This window comes from Gobius niger, assembly GCF_951799975.1.
Source record: "Gobius niger genome assembly, chromosome: 2".
Taxonomy (NCBI): Eukaryota; Metazoa; Chordata; class Actinopteri; order Gobiiformes; family Gobiidae; genus Gobius; species Gobius niger.
Window position 1 is genome coordinate 22,507,157 of NC_136853.1, and position 21,056 is coordinate 22,528,212.

Genomic DNA, 21,056 nt, shown 5'->3' on the forward strand with positions numbered 1-21,056 from the left:
GTCTTGAGGCTAACGCGGCTAACACAAAATAAAAAATAAAACTAGCGAGGCGTTTGGAACGAGCCTGCGCAAAAAAGAATCATCCTGTTAGTTTAAATTATATTTACTTGTTTACATGTTATATTATCATTTTTCAACACTAGCCTTTAGCTCTAAGATAAAGCTCCGTCCCTTACGACAGCTGGCGTTTCCTTTGGGGCAGATTCACAGCGAACATGATGTTTGTAACACGTTTCTGTGACTCCATCAGTAACTCGTTGTCCTTAACCAGATCCTGAGCTTCTCTACATTTGTGTGGGAACCTGCTAATTGTGAACATAAACGACCAGCGACAGGAAGTCCAGCGTCTGGCTGACTGTCCAGGAAGACGTCACGTGGGGAAACTGTGCATATAGCCTATAAGGAAAAAAATAACGCCCCATAGTTAACCGGATATTTTAATAAAGAGTTTTCTACAGCAATATAAACAAATATCTCTGTCCACATGACAGATTATGCGCAAAACAGATTAGTCTATCCCACGAAAGTTATATATTTTCCCAACACTTTTTTTTATATAGCAAATAAGTTTGACTTTGCATTTTTTTTTATTTTGCTGAGGTTTAGCTCAGCCACTCAACTCATGGAGAAACTTTAGCAAGGTCAACCCGTCAAAAAAAGGTCTCTCTGTATAATGAATAAGTTCTGAGAAAAAAGAAATAAAGAAATCTGCAGCCGCAGTGCATGTGACGTCGCGCAGCTCGGAGAAAGTAGTGGCTTCTGTCCAAATCGCCAACAGAATGAGTGGACTATACACTACTATATAATGCAGGCCTATATAGTGAATGAGGGGTTAGGGACATTCGGACACAAGCCAGGTCTGGTCTCCTGTCCAGACCTGTTCACGTCCAGGTCTAGTTGCGTCCAAGTTGTGTCCTGTTAAATGACTGCATGCCCAAATCCATAATTGAGTCTTGTCTTTTTCAGTCAAACCCCAGAAAGGATGACATGTCCACATCTGAAGGCCGCCAAGATGAGTATGTCCCAGATCACACAAAGAGCAGCACAGACAGTGAAGACGACGATTCATCTGCCCACCAGAAGCAACCACATAGAAAGAATCTGGATCAAATAAATATAGATCCACAAGGTAAGATAAGTTTCACAATGCCATGTACTGTTACTTCCTGTTATCTATTAAGTGTCCTGGTAACCATTTCATTTTTGTTTTTAGAGGGGGTCATGGAAGACACAGAGGCATCAGATGATGAAACTGATCCAATCTCAGCCCCAGATTCGTCATCTTCAAAATCTCCAGGTATTTGAACAAGTAACACCAAGACCAAGGACAAGAAAACAAGACAATTATTTCCTGTATTTTGCTTAGATTAATCTCATTATGTCCACAGGAACCAGGAAGAGGAGAGAGCCTGCACTCCAAAACCTTCAACCAGGAAGTGAAGATCATATCCCTGGGTTTTCTTCGAAGTCTCCAGGTATTTTAAACAATCAATGAAGGAGAGAGTTTGGCTGTTTGATTCGGGAAGAAGAGATTCAGGAAAGAAGAGAGAGTGTGACCGGGGAGAGGAGACGGGTGAGAGAGATACAGGACAGACATAGGGGAGAGAGGAGGAGACTGATGAGAGAAATACAGGACAGACGGTGGGGAGAGAGGAGGAGACTAAGGAGAGAGATACGGGACAGGCGGAGGGGAGAGAGGCAAACGGATGAGAGGGAGGAGGGGAGTGAGAGGAGTAGAAATGGGAGAGGAAGGGGGAGAGAAGACGAAGGAGAAACGGATGCAAACAGGGATGGAGGAGTAAAGAGAGGGAGACTGGAGCGAGCAACACAAGAGCAACAGAAGTGGAAGGATTGGTACTGGTCAGAAATGTCTGATAGTGTTGCAGAATGAAGTGATGATACATTTTATGGGAGAAACATCCAGGAACTTGTGCTAAGTCCCCGGCCCCTCTATTATTCTGTGGGTCTTCAAACACGTGTTGACGTTGGCATTAGTTACTGTGTGAACCATGTATATATTGCTCTCACAATTCATACATTTAATATAAAAGGGACAGAAATAAAGCTGAAGCTGTAATTACAAAAAAATAATAATAATAACATTAAAAAAAAACAATTTCATGTTGGTGAGTGAAATCAATGATTTCTTTATGCCCATAGAACCAAGGAAAAGAGAATTTTTAGCTATATACTATAACTTGTCTTGAACACTCAGGACAGACGGGAGGAAAGGGACTGCAGACACGGACGCCAACAGAAGAAATGTCTACTTCCACTGGTAAAGCTCATTCCAACTACTTGCAATACAATTGGTTATTGTCTGTAAAGTCATAGTAAGTCATGTCTATGTCTTTGTTGTCGTCTTGTTATATTTTACTTTTTTTTTTTTTCTTCATGCCCTTATGGCCTTGTAGATTTAAAGTTTGTATAGCTTATTTTTACCTGAATTCTATGTTTGTTGCACGATTGTACTGAGAAACATTGCTAGTTTGTGAACCTGTTCTCAAACAATGGCAATAAAAAGTGTTCTGATTCTAGTTTTTGCATATCTTCCAGGATCTAAAGGAAAAAAGAGACCGTGGACAGTGCAGGAAGTGAATGCAGTAGAGGAAACCCTCATGGACAACATTCAGTCTGGAAAGGTCCCTGGTAAGGCGCAGTGCATCCAATGTATTGAAGAGTCTGCTGGGGCACTTCAAACAAGGAAATGGGAGGGTGTCAAATTTTATGTCAAAAACCGGATTGAGGCTGGGAGACGACAAAGTTGTAAAAGAAAGTAATAAGTAAGTAAGTAAGTGCTTATGACACATTAGGTACGATGACAGAAACCGTTTTTGTAAGAGTTGGCTAAAGAAAACGTTGTTCTGTTGTATATATATTTTTTGGCTTTTATTGATCCTTAAAGGAACAGGCCACTGTGTTTACACACTGAGATATGTTCTTATCTGAGCTTTGACGAGTTCTTTAGGACCTGTCTGATCTTCCCCCGTGGCTTCAGTCACGTAAACATAGCGCAGACGGCGTTAGCATTTAGCCTCTCCCTCTCTCCTCTATAGCTCCAAAACAGGTCAAGATAGAAGCTACCAAGCTCTTCCACGTTTTCCCTATTTAAATATGGTTACGTGAAGTGTTACACTACAAAGTATAATTACACACAATTAAACAATGTGGATTTTCTAAGCGGATAAAAGGGGGGACTATATTGTAAGGCGTAATAATACCAGGAGTAATTTGGCATCCGCACAGTAAAGTGAAGATTACTGTGCATTAAAGTGAAGATATTACTGCGCGGATTTCGAACTACTCCTGGTATTATTACGCCTTACAATATAGTTCCCCTTTTTATCCGCTTAGAAAATCCACATTGTTTAATGTTGTGTAATTATACTTTGTAGTGGAACACTTCACGTAACCATATTTAAATAGGGAAAACGTGGAAGAGCTTGGTAGCTTCTATCTTGACCTGTTTTGGAGCTATAGAGGAGAGAGGGAGAGGCTAAATGCTAATGCCGTCTGCGCTGTGTTTTTTCGTGACTGAAGATCAGACAGGTCCTAAAGAACTCGTCACAGCTCAGGTAAGAAACATATCTCAGTATGTACAAACAGTTGCCTATTCCTTTAAAGGAACAGGCAACTGTTTTTTCAGTCTGAGATATGTTCTTGCCTGAGCCTGATTGTGATTTGATGTGTGAAACCATAGACATTAGCATTTAGCCTCTCCTCCTCTCCTCTATGTGGCCAAATGGGGGTGAAGTTAGAAGCGACCAAGCTCCTCCACGTTCCCCCTATATGGTTATGTGAGATCCAAGTATAGTTGAACAAAATTAAACATGTCAATTTTCTAAGTGGATGAAAAGGGGAACTATATTGTAAGGCGTAATAACACTTAAGAAGCACTTTGGCGTCTTACTGCGCAGATGTCGAGGTGCAACTACTCATGTAACTGTATTTAAACATGGGAAACGTGGAAGAGCTTGGTGGCTTCTAACTTAACCCCATTTAGCCCCATAGAGGAGTGGAGATGAGGCTAATTGCTAACAACATCTTTGGTCTTTTTGACTGAGTGCACGCACAAAGACCAGACAGGTGCACATTAACTCGTCTAAGCTCAGGTAAGAACATATGTCAGTATGGAAAACCGGTGGCCTGTTCCTTTAAATACAGGAAGTAACAGCTAGAGGTAGAGTTTTCATACTGTTGTGCAATCGTAAAGTTATGCAAGAGTTTAAAGTAGAGACCTGTACAGGAATGGATTTTGTGAAATGTTTTGGTCTGACCGCCCGTTCCCGCCTAAGGCTTTATGAATCCTGACCGATCCTACAAAATTAGTGTCGAGTCCTGCAAGTCTTGTGAGAATTCCCGCCCGTTGCAGGTCTCTAGTCAAGAGTTCTATTAAACTTTCCCTCCAACTTACTCGTGTTGAAGAACATGATAACTGGCAAACCGTTGGGCGACAGACCCATGTTCAGTTTTTTGTAAATAAATATTTCATTGTTAATGAACATTTGTTGGGCATTGAATTTTTTGTTTTAAACCTCCTCCTTTTTCCTGTTAACCTATCTACCAACATTCAAAAATAACAAAAAATACAAGAAATACAATTTTCCCCACTATTGCCATCTGGTGGTTGTTTCAGGTACTACATAATAGACAGGTCCCCAAAAGTCACCAATTACCGGACAAAAAATTAAAAAGAAAACTTAGGAGATTTTGGTTCAAAATTTGCATTTGGAGCCCAAGGCTCAAGAAAAAATTTTGAGAGTGGTTTTGGTGGCTCTATTCCCTTAAAAAAAATGGGGTCCCCATATGGAGCAGTTTGCCTTGAGGTCCCCATTTGTACTGATTTACAAGTATGCGTGTGTGTGTGTGTGTGTGTGTGTGTGTGTGTGTGTGTGTGTGTGTGTGTGTGTGTGTGTGTGTGTGTGTGTGTGTGTGTTCAGTTGTGACAGGTGCAAAATTAAAGTTGCAAATGAGACTGGATGTCTTCCTGTGTCCCGCCAGAGAGAGCGCTTGCTGCTTCAGCATTACCCTGATCAATTTGTCACTATGTGTTGAATAATCCAGTTCTTTTGCTCTGGAACATTACCACAATCTACCGTCTTGAATCATCAACAAAACACAAAATCAGTTATTGATGATCTGCGTTTGATCAGTTTTTCTCAGAAGACAAATTCACCTACAGGCATGAATAAAGCAGCCTAACCAAACCTGTGTGAGACGGGTTAAAAATAGGCTCCGATATCGAGGAAAGTAATGGTGCATTTCTGTGCACTTCTTAAATAATGAGCAGAAGTAATGTATTCAGAGGGGTCCACTGATGTGTAACAGTATGAGACCAGGCTAACACATCAGAGGCGACTTGAAGCATGACCTTGTGTCAAATCACCAGTTTAGCAGCAGCGCCTTGATAGCGGACAGACTCTCTCCGAATATATCAAGACTAATGATTCCCAGCAGTCGCCCAGTAATGGCCACATGAAGCATGATAGCCGTCTCATTTGGGCAGCAACAGTACAGAGAGTCTCCGAGCTGAGGGGAAGAGCGTGCACATGGAATCTGATGCCTGCAGTTGGCGTTAAATTGATCCAAGTCAGATATAGTCTGGTATTGAACAGGCTTTCCCCAGGATAGCCTGAATTATTGATTGTTCAGTGAGGGACTTCCATTTCCATGAATGTTAGTGTCACCGCGTTTTTTAGTCCTACAATATTGACACTCAACTTTACATTCACAAGCACTTTTCCACGTTGATGTTAGAAGTTAGATACAAAGACTGTGTAAAGACATAATTGGATGTAAAAAAAAAAGGATAGCATTTTTTTTTTTACAAACTTTATTGATTTGCTTCTTGTGTTATTGCTGTAAAAGGTCCTTACGGCACATGTGACATTACAAGGCCTCAGTTCGAGTGTAAAAAGAGTTGCTCGTGGTTCAGTCCCACTTGCACCACAACACGGCTGCTTCTTTCACCTTTTCTTACACTTTTGTTTGTCACCTCCACCTGGCGTATGGCAGCTCCCACAAAATAAATAAATACAAACAAGGGAGGAAAAGAGATGATCACAATGTCACATGCTGTATTCTCAACTGCAGAACAAAAGCATTGAAAATATTTGTCTCTCTAAACACAGACCAAGAGCCGTCTCATTAACTATCATTCACTGAAAAACATAAAAACATGACATGCTAAAGCCAGCCTCAACAAATAAAAAGAAATAACAAAACAGCTACATCCTCATCACTTTACCATTGCATGTGTCATTAACTCAGGTGCCTTGTAAAAAACATTTCCCAATATCTCCTGATAATCTTCATATCGGAGCGTGATAGTCAGTACACAACGGCAAAATGATTGAAAACAATTCATCGAGAAATACAACAAGCACCTGTTCTCACATTGTCGTTTGATTCTAAATCCAGTGCAAAACCTAAGAAATGTGTGTTTGGTAAATTGCTTTTGTGTTGTAGCAAAAGTTATTTGTAAATTAAATAAAAATACAGCATGAAATCCCTTTTTAAAAGTGTGGCACAATTACAAAAAAACGACAACAACAAAAAAACATACATTTGTGTAAAAACAGCAGAGTTGAATAAAAGTTCCAAACAGATGAAATGTATTTCTCCATGATGACACTGACGCTGTGAGGAGGATCGATACAGACGGAATCGCATATGGTCGTGTTTGAAAACAGTAAAAGGGAAAACAATTTGGAGAAAAATCTAAACTTTCTCTAATTATTCCAAAACTACTTTAACAAATGCAGAGTTATGAATATAGTTTTATACTAAATAAAGATACAAAGACATGGAGAGGAGCAAAGTGGTTTAACAGCCCATAAATACAGAAATAGCAGAGAATGCTAACTTGATGCTTCACGTTAGCATCGGGCTAATGCTAACGGTTAGCTAGCGCTAGCTACGACTGCCGTTTTTTGTTGTGAATAAACATCCATATGGGCCTGATTTAGACTTGACTTTATTTGTATGTGATAAATAAGTTAATATTTCACCAGAAAATGGCTAAAACGAGTGAAATATTGTGTTTCCCAAAAGACTTCACCTTGGCGAGGCCACGCCCCTTCTATGACGCGAGGCCGTCTGTATCTATGTGCCAGGCTGCGGACATGGTTTGTCATCTTGCCACTAGGGTTCCATTTGAAACAGTTTCTGTGTTAAGTTCCCACAACATATGTGCCTTAGTTGGTGCAAGAGTAGCTACATCACTACAATGTAAACTAAATTATTTCCCTTACAAAAATACCAGCATTGTTCATTATCTATTATCATACAGGAAAATATAGCATTCTGATGATACGTGTATTATCACAGGTGGAAAGAGTGTCTTGAAACCTACAGTTCACAGCATAAAGCGTGTGTCGAGTGGACATGGCAAAGACACACTGATACACTGAGGTGAGACACTGTCCTAACCCCTCTGTGGGACATTAGTTGTGTCCTGGTTGCTGTCCAGGAGCTCCTCGTCGGAGAAACTGATGTGGAGACAGGTATCATTCATATGGGACTGTTCTGAGTCCAGATGGGATTTCACCTCAGGCTGAGAAATGCTGCTTTCTCTTCTTTCCTCGTCGGGACTTTCACAGCCACTTGTAGCAGTGAAAAATGTCAGCCGCTCTCCAAAGAGGTTGTCGTCGTCGCAGAGCGGCGAGAAGAGCGACTTGGTTTCCGAGCGCACGCCTGAGTCCTCAGAGGTGGAGCAGGAGCTGGTGTCCCCGTTACTGAAGGAGTGGAAGTCCCCAGAGGACAGGGGGCTCGGGGTGATGTCGGGGAAGGACAGGCTGCTGCTGCGGCTGGCTGCTCCGTCATTAGAGCTCATCTCCAGAGGCAGCGGCGCACAGCCGGCCTCTGAACTCGGAGACAAGGTCCTGCTGGCTCGCTTGCGGTTCATGGAGGGAGGAGGAGGGTCAAGTTTGGGGATCGGACATCTGCCAAAGACAATAGAAATAGACATATGACTAGAGGTCTATCTAAAAACAATATAACGTATGCACTGCTGTCTACCAACCGACCCGCCAAAACGTATTCAGCTTTAACGAGAGCTGAGAATCATGTCGAGCATTATTTAGCACAGTATCTCAACAGGAGAAAAGGCAGCATGAGACAGCATGTTCAAATCAACAGTCTTTACAACAACAAAAGAGACGGAGACAAATGCAGAAGATGCCGAACAATATTTGGATGATTTCTCCATTTTAAGCTGTTTCCTAAAGAGTACAGTCAGAACAAGCCTCGAGAAAGAATCCCCCACTTTTCATCAAGCTCACCGTGAAATGAACTCAGTGTGATGCTCTCTTTTACTAGACAAACCACAAATCCCCCGTCTCTCTAACTAGCGCCTGCTGAGATTTGGTCGATCTGGGGGCATTATACATCTTCCCAACTCCACCAGATTCACACACACAATATCCCTGATTATACAGCGGGATAACATGATAACAGCCCTGCACCATTACAACTACTGAAAACAGGCTCAAAAAACCCTGCTAACAACAGAAGCTCTCTGATATACACTGTAGTTCACTCTCATTACTCCTCATTGTAGTGCATTCACTTTGCAGATGGAGTTTTCCTTATATCCACGTTATAATGCACTGCAGGCCTAAAGCAGCTGCTCAGCACAGGTATTATCATCATACACGTTACTTTATTTAGTACAAGCTTTCACAGCGACTCAATAATTGACTGGAGCCTTATTATAAAGGTCTGACTCAGCACTTTCCTTCTGTCAAACTCCTCACTGCCCTTTCTTTCCTTTGGCCTTTTTATTCATTATTTGGCCTCCTCCTCCAAGTTCTATTCAAGACACCTGCCAAGTGTCTCTGCTGCAGTCTTCTCAGTTCACCTTGCATTTTATATCGTCTGCACTAACATCGTAAATGTCCCATTAAATATGAGAACAATGATTCGTAAATACAAGTGTGTAATTAACATGACCAGAGCTAATCATCTGTGTGAGGTTTTAGGCTGACCTAATTAACCTAACCAGGCCTAACCAGGTGCAGTTTGTCCAGTCAGCTTTACCCAAATCTAAAATGTTACAGCCTATAGACCAGAATAACGCCTCAAGCTAAGACCTACATTACTGATCTAGAAGGATCTTTTTCCTTGCGTTGTTGCCACGTCACTTAAAAATTATTATTATTTTTTCATCCTTTCATGACTTTTCAGTCACATTTTTGTCATTTTTTAATCGCTTTTCGGTCACATCATTTTTGTCATTTTAAAAATTATTTTTCATCACATTTTTGACATTTTTGACTTTTTTTTGTCAAACTATTGTCATTTTTCCCATCACTTTTTTGTAATTTTTTGTCACATTTTTCCATCACTTTTTTGTGTCATTTTTGTCATCACTTTTGTGAAACTATTATTTTTTTTCATCACTTTTGTCATATTTTGTCTTTTTTTTCATCACTTTTTGTCACATTTTTGTCACTTTTGTCTTTTTTTTTTTTTGACAAAATGATAAAAATGAATTTTGTAATTTTTTTACAACTTTTTTTGGACACATTTTTGTAATTTTTTCCATCATTTTTTTGTTACTGTTCTGTTGCTCTTTTGTGGCTTTTTTGTTGTGTTGTGGCTTTTTCATCCTTGTTTTCTAATACTTTCTGCTCTTTAGACCCTTCCTTCAAGAAGCTTTTAGATTTGGGAAATGCCAAACTGGAGATAATGTGCTCGCTTTAGGTGGGGGTTAAAAAAAGAAATATATTTCCCTCAATGTCATTGTTTTTTCATACGTTACGCCTATTTTAGCAATGATTGATCCAGAATTGACATCTTTTTTGACCCTGTGAGCCACTTTGACAGGACAAAAGTGGGGATATTTACAGACTAGGAGGAGGCGCAGTGCCACCGATGATGCTATTATGGTCATAAACCTGCACAGCCATATCCGCATTTACATGGATCTAGTTATGAGGTCGTTAGCAGAAAAACACCCACCACACGCCTCAGACCCGGACACAGCTCTATACTCACATAGAGGGAGGAGAGAAAGGATGGAGATGAGGAGAGAAGGGGGGTATGCTGTGGCGCGGGCTCCCCAGGCTCCCGAGGAGAGACAGGCCGGTGCAGCGTATGAGGAGGGGGACACAGAGGGTTAGAGGCAGCAGCGGGAGGGGCAGGAGATTTGTTGGGAGAGTGAGAGAAAGCGGGGATGGTTATATGAGGAGGAGGAATAGCACAAAGGGGTCCTCGCACCTGCGCCAAAGAGAAGGGCAATTAGAGAAATACATGGCTATGTATGGGGATAATCTCATAAATATTAGGCATCATGTGAAAATATAAATTGATGAGTTTATAATCCCTATAGTGTCTTGACTTATGTTGACTTGCAATGAATCCATGATAAATGAAAAAGTAATCTGACTAAGTGTGAGTAAACTTTAACATTCCTGCATTAGGCTGTATTCCTGCAGTGGTGGTGGTGGTGGTGGTGGTGGTGGTGGTGGGGGGGGGTTGCACATTGAGAGCTGGTGTGTGTGTTTCTATTTGATTTTGTATCTAACGTTGTTTTCTCTTTTCTTTGGATGTGAATGTGAGGACCCCCTTGAACACCAGGGGATTCGTCTCATGGGGAAACTCCTCCAATAAACATAAAGCATTACAATGTCAAATAATCAATGCAATGGTTTTTTTTTTGCTCTAAACATCAAATGCAAATCAAGTTATGTTTGTGTTTATCTTCATTAGTTGCAACACACACAGTACAGAGCAGCACAGATTTCAGTTCATATTTCAGTCTCTCAGGTGTTGATGTGCCTCATCTATGTCCATTGTGAACTGAAACCTTGCATAATACCGTATACTTCATAAAACTATCCAAACTAATCTTAACATCTTACATATAGTTGTGTATCATGAGATCCAACAATAACGGAAACTCTGATGTTTGTCCAGGAACTATCCATTGTAGTACAGGTGATAAAATTAGGGCTGTCAATCGATTCATGTTTTTGTGAAATTGGATCAATCTCCGTTAATTTTTCTCTAAAAATTATATTGATTTTTTAAATACTTGTCCAACATAAATTTTCTTTTCTTCATTTCATTAACCAAATATTCACAGTTTCATAATTATGGGAAAAGCCCGCCAGTTTATAACCGGGATCTCTTCAGCCCAACACTTGATAAGTCACATTTTAGACACATTTCTTTCGGTGCTGAACAAACTTTCAGGTTCATAAAGTAGAGTATGGGGACAGAATTGAAATGGTGAAATAGGTTGAATGATCTTATTGAATAGGATAATCAGACCAGCCTTGTTGATGCATAAGTCGCTCTTTGTTGCTTTTGTTTCATGAAACCTCATCGTGTGGAAAGATTGCAGACTCCTGGCTTATAATTTGTAGTTAATGCAAGTGCTTTGTGTTTCAGGTCATGTGTGGCTCAGATACAGACGTGTGTTAATGCCGATTAATTATGTTTTCGATTAATCGCGATTCATTTTGACAGATAGTATGTTGTCGTCTGGACTGGATAAAGGAATCAGATCATTCTGTCTGCACCGAAGATTAAAAGTACATGTTTTCTAGATTTAGTTAATTTCTTTGTTGCATCAGTCCAGTCGACAACATTTGAAAACAGCATTTCAAAACTCTGATGCCCCCACCCTTACTTTAAAATTACAACATATTCAACATATTAGTTACAGCTTTAAATATATTATATGTTTGTGTGACATATTACTGTTTCAAAAATGTAGCTGAGTTACACGAGTTACTTTTGGCAAAACACAAATTAAAAACAGTAATAAAGCCAAGGAGCAAAAGTGCATAAGAGTTCCTTTTCCTTCACTTTCCTCTTTCTCTTGTGTTTTTTTTACTTTTGTAATACGTGAGTGAATCAATGTGTAAAATCCAACAGCCCCCAACAACTGCAAACAACCTTCATTATAACTGCATAAGATCTTATTGAATCAGTGAACGTATGAGCATTAACGCAGGTCTGACAAACAGGCCCCGCAGTGATGGTAATGATAAAGCGGAAAGGTAAAAAGGAAACAGGACAGGAAAAGGCGTGTGTGATACAAGCCGAGGCCGGAGATTAAATTAAGTAATCTACAATTCAGGAAGGCATGGCTCAGTTATTTATGTAATGTACGGCTATCAGGCATTTGTAACTCGCCTGATCGTGAAGTAACAGATAATGTCGTCATAATGGCAAATGCTCATTTGAGTGGTGGCCCCTTCCTCACATCATGGCATAACATTTATATCATTTATTTTTATAGTATTGTAGTTTTTTTATAATCTGACACTCCTTGAGGAACAAAAAGATGAGAAGAATAGATGTCAGCATGCATTGATTCTCTGAGGATTTCCTGAATGAAATGGAGGGAATACAAATGTGGTAAAAAGGAGTGACCAATCATATAGAAACATGCCAGAATAGTTAAGCGGAGACACTACAGGCAAAATATATATATATATTTTTCAATTTTCAGGTTATGGGCCCTTAAAGGGACTATACAGAGTTTAAAAATGTTAATAATGTTTTAAAATGATGTATTTTCCTCCCCCTACATGTTCCATCCATGTCCTAATGTGTAGAATGAGCCCAGACCTGTTCACCACAACTGCCTCTAAAATCCTGCACTGTCACTCAGAAAGTTGTTAATATAGAGACTGCAGTTACACACATGACCTGAGGTGGCAGTAGTGAGTATAAAATGACCAACGTGCATCTTGCCCCTTTAACATATAAACTTTCAACTGAAAACAAACCAAAAAAACCTTCACAATAACATGCTACATTTTTCCACAGCTTATTTTAAAAACTAAAAACGACATCCCAAATCCCCTCTGAAAAAGTCAACTCATATGTCAACAAAATAAAACCATAAATCGATCCATTAATCGCACAAGCTTAAAAAAGGCAACACTCTCTATAGTAGAAATTAAAATGTAACACGTCTGCCTTCAATGTCTATCTAATTATCTCTCAATACTTTTTCTGAACGGTTTGCAGAGATCATGACTTTATTTAGAGGTTCGGTATTCAGAAGGAAATGAGATAATTCTGCAAACATCAGAAGCTATGGTAGTGCCAGATGATATGTGAAATACTAGCTATAAAAGTATTCAGATAATCACCTTTCTTTTCAGAGTTAAAAAACATATAAGTGGATGTAAAGGTTCTGATTTGTGCAGCCCATAACTTGATTCTGTCTTTGCTCGTCTTACAGTAAAGGCTTTCCTCCGAGCTGCAGCCTCCTAGTTTGCATTAGCTGCAGAGCATTTTGCTGAGTTGTGGCTTTTCTCAGTTGCACTAATAACACTAAAAGCTTAAAAGCCATAACCTATGTCGACTCAAACAAAACTAATAAGAAGATGGCTGTATGCTTTCTCAACTATAACAACAGAGTTAGTCTTAGATTCTTCTTCTTTACAATTTGTGAATTCATATTTACACATGTCGATTTTCTCTGTGGATAAAAGGGGAACTTGCGAGGTGTAGTAATACCTTTGGAGCACTACGGCGTCAGTAAAGTCGAAGTGCTCCTAAGATGTTGCTACGCCTTGACTATACTTGGATCGTGTAATGAATCATGTGACCATATTTAAATACAGAAAACATGGAAGAGCTTGGTCGCTTCTAACTTCACCCCCGTTTGGCTCCATAGAGGAGAGGAGGAGAGGCTACTAACAACATCTGCTGAACTGACTGTTCTGCTTTATGACCCCGACATTAGAGGCCGCCATTGCTGTAGTACCTGCATATAGGCGCTATTCCCTCATTGGAATACAGTGGACTTTAGACAGGTTAAAAACAACTTTAGAGCCTGGTGCCTAATTTTTTGGAACTGATGCAGCTAGACAGTCCTCCTGTGATAACGCTGGGTTAGTTACAATAAAAGGGACCAGGCCGGTTTTCGTAAGAAACATTTTAGAAATCTTGTATACTAATGAGGGCTGGACTGTTAGCATTGGAGCAGCGCGGCTCCGACCGAACTACACGTCACGCTAAGGCGGAGTCTCCAGTGAAGATCCCGCCCTTATGCCCTTTTTGGGAACTTGCGCATCGTCAGAGCTGGGGCGGAGGACTCTGTAAATCCGCCATGATTTCCCCCTCGAGCGTGGTCATTGTGGTAAACGGGGAGGAGTGAGCAGGAAACGTCTATTCTTTGTCTATGTTTTTTGCGTGACTGAGCGCACGCGTAACGACCAGACAGGTACGCATCAACTCGTCTAAGCTCAGGTAAGAACATGTCTCAGTATTTAAGGGGAGACACTACAGGCAAAACTTTTTCAGGTTTTGGGCCAAATTGGTCTCTGAACATACAAGCTTTCACCCGGAAACCAAAAATATACCTAATCTTCACAAAAACATGTTTAAATATTGCGCTGATTCAATGTTCCCCCATAGACTTATATGGGACAATGCAATTTCAAGGGCCTTTTTCTCAAAATACATTTTTCTGTCATTGTGGCGACACTATGTTCACTTCAGTAGGACCTAAAGACTTCACATTTTCCAGCCTTGGACTGGACAATACTTGGAAGATTTTTTCAGGAGGGATTTTTTATTATCTAATCCCTAAGCCCCATTTATTGAGTTTTGGATGTCAAAAAATGAGGCTAAAATTTAATTTTTCCACTAAAAAACAGCTTATTTTAAAACTAAAAAAGAAATCCTAAATCCCCTCTGAAAAAGTCTTGGCAACTCATTTATCAATAAAATGAAACAATGAATTTGAATGTAGCTCTATCCATTATTCAGATTTCGTCGCCGAAAAGATGGGAAATTTGGGGTATTTTTAGGCATGAAACACCTTGTTCTTATATGAAAAGATAAAATGACAGAAAACTTGCAATGTATTTTTTTCTCACATTTATGCCAGTGATCTACAGCAACAGTTTCAAATTGATATCTGTAAATATACATTTTTTCCCCTATTCGCCTGCAGTGTCTCGCCTTAAAAACGGTGGCCTGTTCCTTAAATAGTCCATATCTTTAGCGTTAGGGGAAATACCTACACAGAAACGCAAACTCCACACAGAAAGACCTTATGTAGCCACAGCTCCCCATCCTTAAAGTGAAGCTGCCCGTCTTCACAGTCCTTTAAACTTCCAGTCCCACAGCCACACACTCAGAGCGAGACAATACAGGTTCAAACACTGAGCCACCGACGCTCATGTCATAAAGATGCAGAATAATGAACTTTAAAAAGGAGCTGCTTTGACTTTCGAATGTAACTTTATGTGTCTTACTTGTCATCCACGCTGCTGCCGCTCCTCGTCTTGTATGGTACAATCTCACTGCCGGCCTCTTTATTGTCTGTGGTGCCGTTGGCCTTAATAAAAGGGTCTCCCTTAAGGTCTGCGTCCGCTTTATTGCCGTCTCGAAGGTTGAGCAGGTTCAGGTAGGACTCTGCGCTGTCCACCTGCGACGGAGAGACGGGCCAGGTCGCCGTGGAGATGAGCTGATCCAGGGAGTCGCCATAGCGATTCATCAAGTTCAGAGACAATGGTTTGACAGCGGCTGATGTCGGTTCATCTAAAACACACAAACAAAGAGATCACAGATGGAGTACCAAAATATTTACTCAAGTAAGAGGGTAGTTAAAGTTCCTATCTTGCTATTTGTACACCTGGCAGGATAAGCATGTTCATGTGTTAGTCACAGTATCAAAGTAGAAGTGAGATGCTGCATGTTCCTGTATTAACACAAATGACATCATCTGATTTATAAACATACGCCCGAAGAATGGCAATCCCGCTGTTGTTCTGTGTGCCTCATTATCTCCTTGGAAGGATTGGTCATTTTTCTCGCCAATGCAAATGCCAAGCTCTTTGCTAACAACACGCTTGGGACAAAGTGTGAGAAAGGTGAAAACAACTTCTACTTTTTATCTCACTATAGTATGAATGCTTAGATACTGTGCAATAACAATGCAGAGACACTTAAAGTCACAATGCGCAACTTTTCACCCGATAAAAGGAATAGAATACAAGCCTCTCCTAAGACGTGGCTTGTAACTTCACTGGGAGAGTTTGTCTCCATGGAGATAAAAGGCAACCAAATATGAGATTTAAATTTATTCCTCATGCAAATCCAGTCTTTGATTGCCCACTGCAAAAATAGCATTTTATGTGTCGAGCTGGTCATTAGGAGCATGTTTTGTATTGCTTGGCCAAGAATTTAGTACTTTAGAGTACTTCATTTAGAGTATTTTATATCAGATCAGATATTGAAAAATCACAGAGGATGTCCATGGCATATTCAAGATTGTCTTTTTTTTGTCATACTGTGTGATGCCTGCCCATTACTGTTTAGTATCTTCCATCTGCACCTATTATCCTTGACGTCAATGGTCTACATGGTTTTAACTTTGCTTTAACCTTGAACACGTTTTTTTTTCCTCTTTACCCAGGAAGGACAGACTCAGACATTTATGTGGCTCAAATGGAAGAGCACTTATCTAAAGTCCATACCTCCACCAACAAAAGGTCCTGTTCATGCCACATCATGACTTTCTAAAGAGCAGAACTAAGGTGCAGTGAACCAGACTTAGAATTAGCCTCTGTGATTGTGAATATGCAGATGTTTTGACCTGGTCTAGTGTTTATATCTCTGTAATTACTGGGCCTATTTACATGAAGCAAAGCTAGCATGAAGTTCAATGTCTTCTCTGCCAACTAAACCCCAAATATTTTTCTGAAGAAAAAAATCTAGGAAAGGGAACAACTGCTAGCTAACGGCTAAATACAGTGTGTGAAGCCTAATTAGAGTATTTCATTGGATAGCATTACATCCGTTAAAAATGACAAAATCCCTCTATTCAAAAGTGGCAGCATTAATTATTTATTCAAGCGTGACTGTTGTCAGTGGGCAGGACTTTGTGCCACAAGATTAAAGCCTCCTGGAGCCTCTGCCCTCCATCAGAGATGGTGACATCAAAAGTTAACTCACTGTGCTCAGTAGACTCTTGTTCTGGGGACGCGGGTGTTTTTGGGGAGCGGGCCTCCAGCTCCTTCAGCTGCTGCACCAGGACAGTGATGTGCTGGAGCAGGTCTCTGTTCTGCAGCAGTAACTGGTGCACTCGGGCCTGAGCCTCCATTCGAGCTGCTGTCTCTGCTGCCATCTGATCCTTCAGCAGCTGCACCTGCAACAAACAAACCAGGTCTTCATTAATGCACTTTGATCAGCTGGATTTCTACAGTTAGAGGAGGAAGATCATTCTGAAAGAGATTGTTGATCATATTTTTTACTTGTGGTAAGACAGCCTCGTGGGTGAATGAAGCTGACGTCTGTGGGGATATTTTATTCTATAAGAAGATCAAACTGCGAAGTGAAGAAATGATTCTGTTTACGTGGGTCATGCCCCGTCATGAAAGGTTGAAGACGGCTCCCAAAGCTTCATGGGCGACAGTGGCTCAGAGTGGGACGTCTCATGGTAGGTGAGAGGTTTGAAGCCCAGCTCTCACAGGTGCAGACTGTTGTTCAACCACCAACAATTCAACCACCTTGCATGTGTGAGTGAGAGGTTGGCGTCCAGCAAGTATGTAGTGAATGAATAATGACTACAGTGTAGCTCTTTAAGAAGCTTGTACACACAATACAAGCATAAACCAGGAGTTGGCAACCACAGCTTTAAAGGATGAACTAATGATTCTCAGATAACTGTTTGTTTGTTTGTTTGTTTGTTAACTTTATTGTCCCCGTAGGGAAATTCGTTCTCTGCATTTAACCCATCCTTCGATGCAGCTGGGGCAACCCGTAAGGAGCAGTGGTCGACGGCAGTGCCGCGCCCGGGGACCCATCTCCGTGATGTGGAGCCAGGCTGATGGTCAGAATCACCTGGCTGGAGGATTCACCTATTGCACATGTTTTTAGTGGTAGGGGAAACCGGAGTACCCGGAGGAAACCTACGCAGACACGGGGAGAACATGCAAACTCCACACAGAAAGGCCCCATCCTTGGTGGGAATTGAACCTGGGACCTTCTAGCTGTGAAGCGGAGGCGCTAACCGCTGCGCTACCGTGCCGCCCAACTGATTCTTTCACATGTTAGAAACATTGGATGTTTAAAGTTGTTTTTATTTCATGAAGGCCTTTTGATTCTTTTCTCAATTTTCTCATTTCTATCATTTTTTCTTTTCTTTTTTCTAGCACCACATGCATGTGAAGTGGACCAGCACAGTTGATCTTCTCCCATTTCTGCCTCCTGTTCTGCCCCCTAGTGGAACAGCCCAAACACCTGCAGTAGTTGGTCATTTAAATGCAGCTGTAGTTTTGGTCAAATATTGATTAATTCATGTTCAGATATTAACTAATTGATATTAGTGAAACGTATTCAAATCAAATGCGTGTCTGTCACATGTGTAGCTAACTGTCCAATCACAAAGTCCTGAGAGCTCCATGTTTGTATTGTCAGATTTAATGCCAGGTTATAGCAGTTCAGTTTTGTTTTTCTGGCCTTTACTCAAACATTACTGTGGATGAACCAGTGGATCATGTTGTACCTGAGCCACGGCCACTTGTGTGTGTTGCTGCTGTTGCTGTAGCTGTTGTTGTAGGAGTTGCAGGTAGTGCTGTGAAGCCAGTGGAGTGAGGGACGGTGAGCAGGGGCTGCTGGCAGTTACGCCTTGTGACGTCACAGTGAAGATGGATCCTCTGTCGAAGTCCTGGTAAAACAAACATCAACATTTAAATGATCAATAAAGCAACACAAGCAAAACACTTTTTTATTCTTAGAGGTAATGGCTGCAGGATTAGTTCTTTGAGGATTTTTTCGAGTCCTACAAATACAATAGAATTTGAGTTGCCTTAAAAATCATGTTTTTTTCACCAGTACAGCTGATATAAACCAATATTTATTTTTGAACATGTTGATGAACATTTCTGGGGGCTCGGATGGGTCACGTTTATGAATTATATACAAACTAGTCGTACATAACCAAGATGTGTTTATTAAGCGTCATTATTTGTAGCTCCCCTGAAGAAACACTAGGGGGCGTAAGTACACCATTTTGAACTGTTATTCTGTAAATCACATTTGAACCATCAAAGCATTGATAATAATGATGTTCCAAGGGGCAGATGTTTGATATAAAAACGAGGTCGATCAATGAGATCGACATACAACAATGTATTTGTTTAAATAGAACATTCTCACAAACATTATAAATACATTTATCTAATATCTAGTCTCATTATATATTCTATCACTACTGTAATGGCTTTCCCCTTCAAAGAGAATCAGTGCAGTCATTCTCTATTTCTGTGACTCTCATCTCCGCTTTCCTCTTTCTCTCCATGTACCCTGGTCGCATGTGTTACTTATCTCTTTTTAGCAGATGTTTCTGAACTCCCTCTATGGGATTATGGGTTTGGGAGATTAGGTAACCCCCATAACAGCAAGTAGGAATATTTCAGGTTTCCATATTTACGTTTGGTAGAGAAAAGGCTAAAAATGTCCTTATTATAACTACAAAGATGCACAACATGGCGCATGGTAATATCTGGACCTTCTTGAAGTCAACATTAAAGGATTTCACTCTAATGCAACAAGCTCTTTCCACCTTAAGTATTTCATGTCAGCTGTGATTAGTCACTGTGCATTGCACTCCGAGATTGGCCAGGTACTGCAGTAGATGACATAGCACTTTTGTCGTCCAATGAGCCGTTCGGCAGCATTACAGATAAGAGCATCAAAACACAGCTAAGGCCAAGGAATAAATCAAAGCACGGTTTGCATCTCGTAGATATCAGTGCAGAAGGAGAAACTTTGACTTTTATTATTCAATTAGGGGAATGGGACGTCTCCATGCTCTTACTGCTGGAGTGCGCAATAAGCTTTATAGAAAATATAGTAGCGCTGCTCTAACTGATAAGGCTTAAGAAGCCCTTTGTTCTATACAGAAAGATGTCATACATTATAGTTTAACCAACGTAAAGCTGGGGTACCAGACTAACTAGCTTACTGTCTGGTGGAATATGTCTTTTTGCCACCAAACAGCACAGTGCTTTCAGCAAATATTGGCACCACTGGTAAATAAAAGTGTACTGAAAAAAAAAAGACTTATATTTGTAACATTTTCAAACATAATACAAAATACAGCTCAAATACCACTGTAAGTCGCTCTGAAGTATAATTCACACCAGCCTTGGCAACTACCTGCACCGTAACTGCACCGTTTCCAAGCCTCTCCCGGCGGCACGTTGTTCAAGCTCTCATTTGTGAACTCGTTCCTCTCGCTGTGGCCATCGAGCTTCTTTTAGCCCGTGATTAGCTTATTTTGTTTTCTTCATTGCATAAGAGTAACCTCCGCTTTTCACCAGTCTCTCACCAGTGTCTCGCCCACTTCACACTTTCTTTCTGCTGCTCGATTACCGGTTGGTACATTTTGGTGATACAGGAGTAACGATAGATTTTGATATATTAGTCGCACCTGAGTATAAGTCAGCCAAACTATGAAAAAAAGAGCGATTATAGTCTGGAAATGATGGTGCTTTGGTTTGTGTTGGCAGAGAGAACAGCTCTGAGAGAACTTAAGCATGATGCTGAAATCAATCCTTCACCTACAATCTCTCTAGACCTTTCATAATCATTGATGCAGGTGTTCAGTAAGATTCAGGTCATCCTGAGGTGGGTAGAGGAGTCAAAATATTGATTCAATCAAGAGTAAGATTACTTTAAAATAATTTCACTCAAGTAGAAGGAAAAAGTAGTAAAAATGTGTGAGTTCTGTGGTACTGAGTGAGTGTTTGAGTGTAAATGTTTGATTAATGTTTCAGTTGTGACATAAATTATGAGAAACAAAACATGAAATTGTGATATTTCCACATAAAATACCCCAAAAATGAATTGTATGAATGTATACGTCAGATTTACTTACTGTGGAACGAGCAACAAGGATTTTTTCATTATAATATTGTTTATTTTTTTAAAGTAAAATGTACTACTGTATGATAATACTACTCAAATACATAATGAGAGCTCTCCATATTGTATTGTAGGTGTGGTGAGGATTGGAAGAGCTAGAAGGAAAAGGTTTGAAACATGATCAGGTACATGAGCTTTAAAAATGG

At 40.4% G+C, this 21,056-nt stretch overlaps 1 protein-coding gene and 1 long non-coding RNA gene across 4 annotated transcripts in view; one reads left to right on the forward strand and one right to left on the reverse strand.

Annotated features, from left to right (window-relative positions):
- The first annotated feature begins 1,085 nt into the window (after window positions 1-1,085).
- LOC306959551 lies at window positions 1,086-2,362 on the forward strand. The gene is made up of 3 exons (XR_013792625.1): window positions 1,086-1,129; window positions 1,214-1,297; window positions 2,216-2,362. It is a non-coding gene; the product is annotated as an uncharacterized lncRNA (long non-coding RNA).
- A 4,705-nt stretch (window positions 2,363-7,067) lies between these two features.
- Window positions 7,068-21,056, reverse strand: part of LOC306959671 (carboxyl-terminal PDZ ligand of neuronal nitric oxide synthase protein) — a 35,680-nt gene continuing 21,691 nt past the window's right edge. For 2 of the 3 annotated variants that reach the window (XM_079551846.1, XM_079551845.1), the window contains 4 exons: window positions 18,488-18,649; window positions 16,936-17,128; window positions 15,234-15,519; window positions 7,068-7,943 (listed from right to left, as the gene is read on the reverse strand). In XM_079551846.1, coding sequence (XP_079407972.1) covers window positions 7,427-7,943; window positions 15,234-15,519; window positions 16,936-17,128; window positions 18,488-18,649 — 1,158 coding nt within the window. In that variant the 3' untranslated portion in view covers window positions 7,068-7,426. Of the gene's footprint in view, window positions 7,944-9,999; window positions 10,222-15,233; window positions 15,520-16,935; window positions 17,129-18,487; window positions 18,650-21,056 lie in introns of all 3 variants that reach the window. The other variant, XR_013792633.1, reaches the window with a different exon arrangement.